Genomic DNA, 9,889 nt, shown 5'->3' on the forward strand with positions numbered 1-9,889 from the left:
CCGGCCGGCCGGTCGGAGCCCGGTTGACCGGGCTCGTGGACCGGCGGTCCGGCCGAGAGCCCGGTCGGCCGGGCCTCGTGGCCGGCCGGCCTTCCTCCTCCCGCCTCTTCTTCCTCTTCCTTTCTTCTTCCTTCATTCTTCTTCTTCTCTCTTCCTTGCACCATGGGAGTTCCTTCTCTCCGGTCCCTCGATGACTCTTGTACCTAATGACATGTAACACACCGACATGAGGTAGCATTCCATCCAAGGTATTGACGAGGTCGAGTGTCGAGAGGTAGGAGTTCACCTTGACATATATGGCGGGGGTTGGTGTTGTTGGTCCACTTGGGGGACTCCTTGACCATGGTGAAGCGTCGACGATAGGCGGGGTTGCACTTGACGGTCTTGAGGCGGAGGGGTCCGAAAGCCACCCCGCATCAAGAAACTTATGCCTGCAAACTCTGTATAGACGGACAAGGGAAACAATAGACTACTGATGGTTGGGACAATCCGGGGGGCATATAGTATGGACTAGGGGCAACAGGTGTACTAATGCAGTAAGGTAGTCCATGACCGTCCGATTTTCTATAACCGATCCAGATTCAAGGCTTCAATGTTTTTATACTTACCACCCAGAGATATACTAAAATCAATCCGCAGTTCACTCCCTCTCTCCCATTATTTAATCAACGCATTCAAAAAATTTCTTAACAAAGAAAAGACTACATATTTTGAGTGGAGAGTCCGACTCAGGAGAGGTTTTCACCATCTTGTTCGTCTTGACAAGACCTTCGAATCAAGATCAATGTTGACCACATTTTGAGAAATTTGAAATTTTCATGTTTTGAAACTTGAATGAAACTTATGTGAAATATGTGTAAACACGTGGGTAATAGTCTATGTGAAACTTGTACAAAACACATATGCGGTAAGAATCATGTGTATAATCTATGTGAAACTTGTACAAAAAATGTACGGTAAGAATCATGAAAAAAAAACATATGTGAAATCTGTATACACACCAATCCAATTTTGTGAAATGATAAAAGTTTCCCAAAAGATTATTTCGAATATACTTAATTTTTTTTTGAAAATTTAATGAAACCAATGAAAATATAGCTAATTTCGTACGGAGCTTGTTTAAACCATCGTATACTTTTCAACAAGATTTTTCCAAAAATAATTATTTTTTCATGATAATATGTTTGGCAAATGAGTTCAACCATAGCAAACTTTTGTGGAACCCATAACAGATCACGTTCTTTTGCTGAAATATCCTAACAACAGAGGATATATTATAAAAAGGAACGTGAGTTGTCTCTGTTTATATTTGGGTCACTGATTTCTTGATCGTGTGGCTGTGGATGTCTAGTACATTAGTACACCTGATGCCCCTAGTGCATTCTATATGCTCCCGACAATCCGACCAGGAATCGTGGTAAAGAGACATCACATTTAGAGTTAGGTCAAAATAAAAGGTAACTTGATCCACCGTGGAGATCCTATGGCCACCTTCATCTTTTTGAGGGAGATCCAATGGTCAGAATTGGCGATCAGAATTATAAAGTACCAAATCGCACCATTGAAATTCATCACAGTGGCAATTATATGCCCATATAGCGAACGGCTGAGATTTGCCATAGCCGAACCCACGAAACGGATCGACCAAGCCCACCCAAGCCGCCCACAGAAACTCGCGGAAACACCCCCAGAGTTCTCCGGAAATAAAACCCAGTCCTCCTCCACCTCCATCTCCAGGCTGCCCCTTCCCTTTCTATTTCTCTCTCCCTGCCGCTCCCCTCCCACCACCGCCGCCTACTCCCCGTCGCCGCCCCCCGCCTCCGCGCTCGCCCCAACCCCAGACGCCATTGCCCACGCCCCCATGGACGGCGGCGGCGCCGGAGCGGCCTACACCGCGCGCACGGCGGAGGAGGTCTTCCGCGACCTCCGCGGCCGCCGCGCCGGCATGATCAGGGCCCTCACCGACGGTACGCGCGCCCCTCCCTACCGAATCGGCCCCCTATTCCCTTCAGCCCGTCTTGATTCGCCTGATTCACCTCTTGTTTCCTTTGCTGCTGTTGCAGATGTGGACAAGTTTTTCAAGCTCTGCGACCCCGGTGAGCCCCTTCGATCTCTTCGCTCCCCCCTTCTCTGTCGGGGATTATGGAATGTAGAGGTTTCTTGTGTTCTGCTTGTTTGAGTTTGGCCGCTTTACTCTGAGATTGGAAGCTAAAATTGGAGAAATCTTCTCTTCCTCCTTTCTCTCTCTCTCACGTGGTGCTTGGAGTTCGGAATTACTGGTGGCTACGGGTTTTGTTGGGAGATTGGTACTCGGGGCCGTAGTTCATCCAGACAGAGAAAAGTATTCCGGGGGGGCCTTGATTGGAACTGGGGAATCAGTCTTCGTTTCTTGTTGGAACGTAGCACTGCTGCTGTTGCCATCGGACTGAGATTGCTAGATTAGAGAAAAAAGAATTACTCTTCTGAAATACGCAGAATATTTTAAGCCAATTGGTGGCATGGGTTATTGACCAGTTGACTTTTGGTGTGCTTCGGTGTCTTTGCGGGTGTGCATACTTGAGTATGCGCTCTTGGTCTATTAGATTCATTTCTCTTGCCAATTCAGCGAGTCGTGACATAATGCCAGGACTGGATAGTAGTTGCACTGAATATATCAATGCTTCTTTCGCTCCATTCATAGCACAGTGCATTGATATCGCACTGTGTTTGGTTGGTTGCTTGCGTTATTTTCCTGGTATTCATGTTGCTCTATTTACACCATTCATGTACCCAGTGCGAAGTTTTGGTTGCTTACCATTGCTGAATATTATATTATGATGGTCCACATGCCTGACACTTGCACTCTAGTGAGCAACTGTTCATAGTAGTAGAGCGGCTTCTAAGCTCTAATCACTGTAACTATGGACATAATTACTCAGACTGATGATGTACACTGTTATTGCTGCTGCTGCTACTAATTCCATTTGCTTTGAACAGAAAAGGAGAACTTGTGCCTTTATGGATATCCCAATGAGACATGGGAAGTCACCTTGCCAGCTGAGGAAGTACCCCCAGAGATCCCTGAACCAGCATTAGGAATCAACTTTGCTAGGGATGGAATGAATGAGAAGGATTGGTTGGCGCTAGTTGCAGTTCACAGTGATTCCTGGTTACTGTCTGTAGCTTTCTACTTTGGAGCCCGCTTTGGGTTTGACAAAGAAACTAGGTAATGATTCTACTATGGTTGAACTGTGCAGAGTCCTTACCCTCCCCTCATGTGCACTTTTTCATATCTCCATTTTGATTCTACTATGGTTGAACTGTGCAGCTTCTTACCCTCCCCTCATGTGCACTTTTTCATATCTCCATTTTGATTATGTTGTGAACAGTACACAGCAGGGGTTCATGTTTTAGGATTAATTACTGGCATTTCTGGTCGTTAGCTTGTGATTCTTTTTATTAAAAGATGCCTTAGTGTAGACTGATATTTCAAGTAGAATGAGTGCAAAATTTAAAAGATTGTTATGGCTGCACCAAAGCAAGGGGTGACTCTTTGATATTCTTGAGTCCTGTTTTAATGACTATCACTCTAATATTTACTGGAAGTTCTGTTTGAGATAACACATAAGTAAGTTCTACTGCACCTAAGTACACCATTTCTGATACACCTTTTATTTCAATAAAGAAGAGATGGGAAGGGTTCTACTGGACCTAAGTCAGAGAAGACTTATTGTAATCCACCTAATTCTCGTGAGAAAAATCATTTACTGTTGCTCCGATGTACACAATCTCTTAATGTTAGGGTTGTATATGGAATGTGTAATGTTCAAATTTGTTAATGCAGAAAATGTAAACAAAATGGTATGTTATTATGGTCCCTAACATGTTCTTAGTGTTCTCCATTTGCAGTTATTTTACTTCTTTTTGTCAGTAGCGAATAGGACACTAGAACCATGTTTTAGCATGATGTTTTGTAGGCTATTTTGCCATTCATGATTCATAAAGGTTACACGACATTATTTATACCTTCCAGTATCTTGTTCTGTCTTTTCGTGTATAATATATGAGGAATTACATATTTTAAAAGAACTGCCGTAGAACCATTATTTAGGAAATCTACTTTGGCTCATAGGTGTAGATGCACCCATTATCCAAAAAACATATTTCAAAATGTTCAAAAATTCTGAAAAAAGTATCTGGGTTTACATCTAAACACTCTATGCTCGCACACAAAATTCGTGAAAAAAGACATTTTTTGTGTTCTTTGTAAAAAAGACAATTTTTGGTGCTCCAAAATAGTTCTTCACCGGACTTGCCACAAAAATGTATTTTTTTCACACAGGAATTTTGTTTGATTTTTTATATTCTGAACCAAATTTAAAATGCATTTTTCATAATGGGTGCATCTAGACATATGAGCCAAAACACCATGTTCCATGATTTACACTTTTGTTGTCCTGACTATATTATTGTCACAAAAAGAACTTATGCAAATTTTAAGACATTACTTTATTAGTGCATCAGGCATCTCAACCTGTGTTTTAGTGTCTCTCTCTTTTTTTGTTTTGTTTTAGACTTTTAGTGGATATCAGTTTGTTGCATGGAGAAACGGTTATACTTTCAGATTCACATGCTATAATTGCATCATATACTTTTGAACTGCTACTTGGATTTTAAAGCTTTAGGTACAGTTCTATGGTTGCGCTTTTGATTCTCATCTTCCCTTTTTGGCACAGCAGCATAATGCTACTTACATAAATTTTGCAAAACTAGATTATGGAAAATGAAAAATGTTACCAGGCACTTCAGTACACAATGTTGTAAGAGGGTTTGAATGCTAGTTTCTTTTCCTTTTAAGAGATAATGCGATTAAACATTACAAAATCAAATGATCTTCAGCTTGAATTCTTATATTTGAAAGTAAGAACTACAATAAATCATTTACAAATTTATGGCAACCTTTTTCCAAAGGAAAGCAACATCGTTGAAGTTTTAAGGCATTTCAATTTTGTAGGTGTAACACAAAATGCTTCCTCTAAACTCTTTTCATGCACAATGTAGTGAGCAGTAGAATCAATGTATTGTGTGTGAAACAGAATGGTTTGTTGTGTACCGTGTTAGATTGAGTATTCGTTTTAAAGTTGTCTCTTGTAGACAATTCAAACTTTAAATGGCTGTCAACAATGGTCATAATTGAATGACCTTGGGACAAGTATTCGATGTCCATATTTCTGCCCTAAAACTTTGTAGATCACAAAGGAAATCCACGGATAGATCTCCCTGTACCCCTTTATAATTAATGACATGATGGGCATCAGGAAATAATTAAGAGTTATGTATAGCCATATTAAAACCCGTATGGCCCATTTTGATCCGTATGTGTTGTGGCGTCGTACACTTGGTATGGATGTATTCTTACATCGTTTTAGTACGGTTTGTATGGCCCCGTACTCATCGCCAACTGCTCGTGGTTGCCCCGTCCTCGTCCCCTACCGCTCATGGTGGCACGCCTGCAGCGGTGGTCGCCAACATGAGTGGTTGTAGTTGTTAACCCTGATGAAGGAGCTTGATGCAGTTTTTGCCCCTAAGGAACGAGCTGATTCTGTGCCCTCAACAGAAATGAAGGAGCGTAGGCAGAGCAGTGCCACGACAAGCAGGAGGCGTCCGGCGGCCTGGGAGGAGCGGGTGGTGGTTGTGATGGCTAGCTGACTCGAGGTGTAGTATAGATGAGATAGGTGTGGTTTTTTTCTTGGACTCCCGGCCGACCGATTCAGAAACTGCGCATATGATGTGTTTTGGTTTCAACAGCGGCCGATCGGAAACCCGTATATGGTTAGACTGCCACTGCCAGCGACTAGCCCCTGTACTTGTAAATAACGCTGAAGAATTCACAGCTTGCTGGCACGGTCGAGGGCATCAAGTTGTGGAGCTGGCGGGCGGGTAAAGTAGTGTCCCAAGCTCGTCGGCGGCGTCAACACGAGAAAAATGTGGCCAAAACCGACGAGGTGTAGGCGGGCGGGATCGATCAATGGCCGCCAGCGAAGAGCGGAGATGGTCGCCATGTTTTCGTGGGATTTCACAAGCAGGACATGAGGAGGGTCGCGATCGGGATGCTGGGTTCGCTGCAGAAATACCGTATAGGAATAGGTGAGTATGTGTGGGTATACAGGGCTTGAATATGGGCTTCGCCTGACCAACCTGATTTATTCCTCTTAATTAACTAATTAAGGGATTTTGTGTGTGTGGTGTGTGTGTGTGTGTGGGGGGGGGGGGGACGGAAGTGGGCTCTTGTGTTTTTTTGTGTACTTTGATACATTGTGAAATTTTCTAATTCATATTAGATGACGGAGACCTTGTTCTGGACATTAAAGTCTTGGTAATAATAGTTCTCATGCAGGATCTCATATAGGATAAATGGTTAGGGAACAATGGGGGTGTCGGGGAGTCGGGGTGAATCACTCACACTGTCTTTCTGTGGATTTCCTTTACAGAAGGAACCTGTTATTTTCTTCTCTCCTTTTACCATTGTTTCCTCCCATGTTTCCTGTGGGAACATAGGATGGTAACCTGTACCTGATTGTGTCCCAAGTAAGAAGCAGTGCTGAGTGGCTAATTATTTTGAGGATAATAATATTGTTTTCTTAGCTGAATCAAGACAACCTCATAATCATAAGACAGAGAGGAGAGAGGTTTCCTATCCTGTTGGAAATAAATTATTAGCTTATCTTTGGTCCCATGGGAGTATTGTATCTTTCAGAAACTATTTTTATTTGCAACTATGGGGGAGCTATTTGTGTCTTACTGAAAGTTTACTTTGCAAAATCTTTACAGTCATGCTGTACATTATCTGAATTTGTTACTATGTTTTAGCTGATTAATTTATGCTGGTCAGACTTGTAAACCTTTTAAGGCTTCATTTTCATGCTGCTTTATTTTCTGTTCCAGGAGGCGACTCTTCAACATGATAAACAACTTGCCCACTATATATGAGGTGGTGACAGGAGCTGCCAAGAGACAGTCCAAGGAGAAGACACCCAACACCAACAGTAGTAGCAAGAGCAATAAGCCTAGTTCGAAAGTGGTAAGTGCAAATGCCCTTTTTGTAATTATGCACGCGACCTGGATTCCTGTTCATGACACTTTTGTGCCTGCAGCAGTCGAGGGCCGAGCCTCGTGCGAAGGCTAAGCTGTCAGCCCCCAAGGATGAGGACGAGGATAGCGGCGATGACGGCGGTGATGACGAGGAAGAAGAGCACGACAACACCCTGTGCGGAACCTGTGGGACCAACGATGGCAAGGACGAGTTCTGGATCTGCTGTGACAACTGCGAGAAGTGGTACCATGGGAAGTGCGTCAAGATCACCCCCGCCCGGGCGGAGCATATCAAGCAGTACCGGTGCCCAGACTGCGGCAACGGCAACAGCAACAAGAGGATCAAGACATGAGCAGCGACAAAGTGTCGTCGGAGGGAAGTTGCTCGCTGCAAGGAAAAAACCATGTGCGTCAAGAGCGTCAAGGTCTCTAGATATCATCATTATTTATGGCTTAGTTTCCAACTAGTCTGTAAGCGTGTGTTTTCTATTTAAGAAACTTGAGATTTTCGTGTGTTGTTGACATCAGCCTGTAAACTGTCTGGCTCAGGGTACTGCCAACTGACCATTTCTTCATTATTCGTGGATTATCTAGTTCATGACTGTCGCCATCATTCGGCCTGAAATATGCACTGATCTTGAATTGCTAGAATATGTCTTAAATCTGTTCATCATTCGTTTTTCCATGTACTGTGTTGTTGCCTGTGTTCTGTGTGTGGCAGAACAACATGGACGCAAGTACTGGACTGAGAGCATCTACACTCGCCCTCCCCATATGGCGTCCGGTGCACGGTGCAGCCGTTTTAGAGACCTTATGAGAGGGGCGTCCCAAATACAATTTCATATATAAGTTAAATTTAAATAACAAATAAAGGGTGATAATTTATTACAACTTAGACAAATGTTGGACATAATTCAATAAGTTTAACATAGCACACAAATAATTTAGGTTCATCAAACCACACAAATTTAAAAGTTTAAATTATAATGGCAAACAAATAAACAAACTAGTCGTCGTCTTTGAGAGTCCATAAATATTCCACCAGATCATGTTGCAATTGGTGATGAGTGTTGGAGTCTCGGACTTCTTGACGTCTGGCGAGAAAAGCAGCAAATATGGGAGGCACATGTGAATCAACATCTGCAAGAGGACCCATCCATTCATATAGTTCAGTGTCAAACACTGGAAATTTCCGCTCGCTCTCGATGATCATGTTGTGCAGTATGACACAACATGTCATGACCTCCCACATCTGCTATTTGGACCATGTAAGAGCAGGCTATCGAACAATGGCAAAGCGAGCTTGCAGCACACCAAACGCCCTCTCCACATCCTTTCTGGCAGCCTCCTGCAGTTGGGCAAACAAAGCTTTCTTTCCTCCAGGTCCAGGGTTCGAGATTGTCTTCACAAATGTTGATCATCTTGGATAGATGTCATCTGCAAGATAGTAGCCCTTATCATACTGGTGGCCATTGATCTCAAACTGCACCGGAGGGGCATTGCCTTCGGCAAGCTTCTGGAACACATCGGAGCACTGCAACACATTGATATTTATTGTGTGATCATGCCATGCCGAAGAACGCATGCCAAATCCACATGTACTGGTCAGCCACTGCCTCAAGCACCACATTGCATGCACCCTTGTGTCCCTTATACATGCCCTGGTGTGCAAATGGACAGTTCTTCCTTGCCCAGTACATACAGTCGATGCTGCCAAGCATCCCAGAAAAATCTCCCTCTGCATTTTGTGCCAAGATCTGAGTTGTGTCTGCCGTATTGGGTGTGCGCAGATAGGTCATTCCAAACATCGCCACAATTGCCCTGCATCTATACATGCAATCAATGGCCGTGGACTATGCCATGCGCAGATAGTCATCATGTGTATCACCTGCAATTCCATAGGCAAGCATCCGAAAAGCGACTGTGCATTTCTGAATTGTCGAGAAACCAAGCTTGCTGACGGCGTCTCTCTTCAATTTGAAGTAGTCGATCTCCCTCAAATTCTCGACTATCTTCAGGAAGAGCTTCCTACTCATCCAAAAAACGACGGCGGAATACGGTATCGCCATGCAATGGATCGTCGACGAAGTACTCGGCGTAGAGCATGCAGTAGCCTTCCATCCTCTATCTTGGCTTGCTCTTGTGGTGGCCCGGCGCGGAGCCACCAATGACCGGCTTGCCCTCCTCGGCGATCATGGCCAAGAGGGAGACGAGGATCGCCAGATGCTCGTCGTCTCCAGCGCCGTCCCTGGTAGCAGCCGCGACAACGAGCTCCTCGTCCATGAGCGCGGCCATGATGTCCTCGTCGTCCGAGTCCATCGCCTTGGCAAATAGCTTACCACCTCGCGTGCAAGGTGGGAGCGCGGTGGGGATAGAGGTAGCAGTGGTGGTGGGAGCGGGTGAACGACGACGGTGGGAAGGGCCGGCGAGGTGGCGAGGGTTTGCGGTGGATTGTATGTGGCGGCGTAGTGCGTTCATACCTGGCGGCAATGGACCGTCTCAGCGTGGGGTGGTTGCGACGGTGATAGTGGTTGCGAGGCGAAAAGGAGGAAAATGTTTTTCTTCTTCTTTTTTTGGCTCTAGTCACCAGGGTTGGCTCGCGGCGTTTTCTCGCCACGTCGGCGCCCCCGCTAGCCCCCTGTAGATTGGGTTAAGCATGAGGGTGTCGGATAAAGAGTTGGACCTCGCCGGCGGAAAAATAAATTTAAGGACCATGCCTGAACACCTGTTTTAACGCTGACGCCCCTAAATCGGCTATTGGACGTCTTTGGGAGGGCGAGTGGAGATGCTCTCACTAGTTCTTCATCTTTAGACTCAC

At 44.7% G+C, this 9,889-nt stretch overlaps 1 protein-coding gene across 2 annotated transcripts; it reads left to right on the forward strand.

The window, feature by feature from the left end:
* The first annotated feature begins 1,821 nt into the window (after positions 1 to 1,821).
* On the forward strand, positions 1,822 to 7,669 carry LOC124662371 (PHD finger protein ALFIN-LIKE 6-like). Of its 2 annotated transcripts, none has more exons than XM_047200216.1 (5): positions 1,822 to 1,967; positions 2,064 to 2,096; positions 2,977 to 3,205; positions 6,925 to 7,060; positions 7,137 to 7,669. In XM_047200216.1, exons 1-5 carry the CDS (start codon positions 1,862 to 1,864, stop codon positions 7,422 to 7,424), a joined length of 792 nt encoding a protein of 263 aa, XP_047056172.1. In that variant the 5' UTR covers positions 1,822 to 1,861; the 3' UTR covers positions 7,425 to 7,669. The 2 variants fall into 2 exon arrangements, with proteins under 2 accessions (XP_047056172.1, XP_047056171.1); XM_047200215.1 differs by having other exon boundaries at positions 1,823 to 1,967; positions 7,134 to 7,669.
* The last annotated feature ends 2,220 nt before the right edge of the window (positions 7,670 to 9,889 follow it).

This window comes from Lolium rigidum, chromosome 6, assembly GCF_022539505.1.
Source record: "Lolium rigidum isolate FL_2022 chromosome 6, APGP_CSIRO_Lrig_0.1, whole genome shotgun sequence".
In the NCBI taxonomy this organism is placed as follows: domain Eukaryota; kingdom Viridiplantae; phylum Streptophyta; class Magnoliopsida; order Poales; family Poaceae; genus Lolium; species Lolium rigidum.

Coding starts and splice junctions, on each gene's coding strand:
- LOC124662371 (XM_047200215.1), top strand. CDS start 1,862: ATGGACGGCGGCGGCGCCGGAGCGGCCTACACCGCGCGCACGGCGGAG. Junction 1,968..2,063: donor GATCAGGGCCCTCACCGACG/GTACGCGCGCCC, acceptor CTGCTGTTGCAG/ATGTGGACAAGTTTTTCAAG. Junction 3,206..6,924: donor GGGTTTGACAAAGAAACTAG/GTAATGATTCTA, acceptor TTTCTGTTCCAG/GAGGCGACTCTTCAACATGA.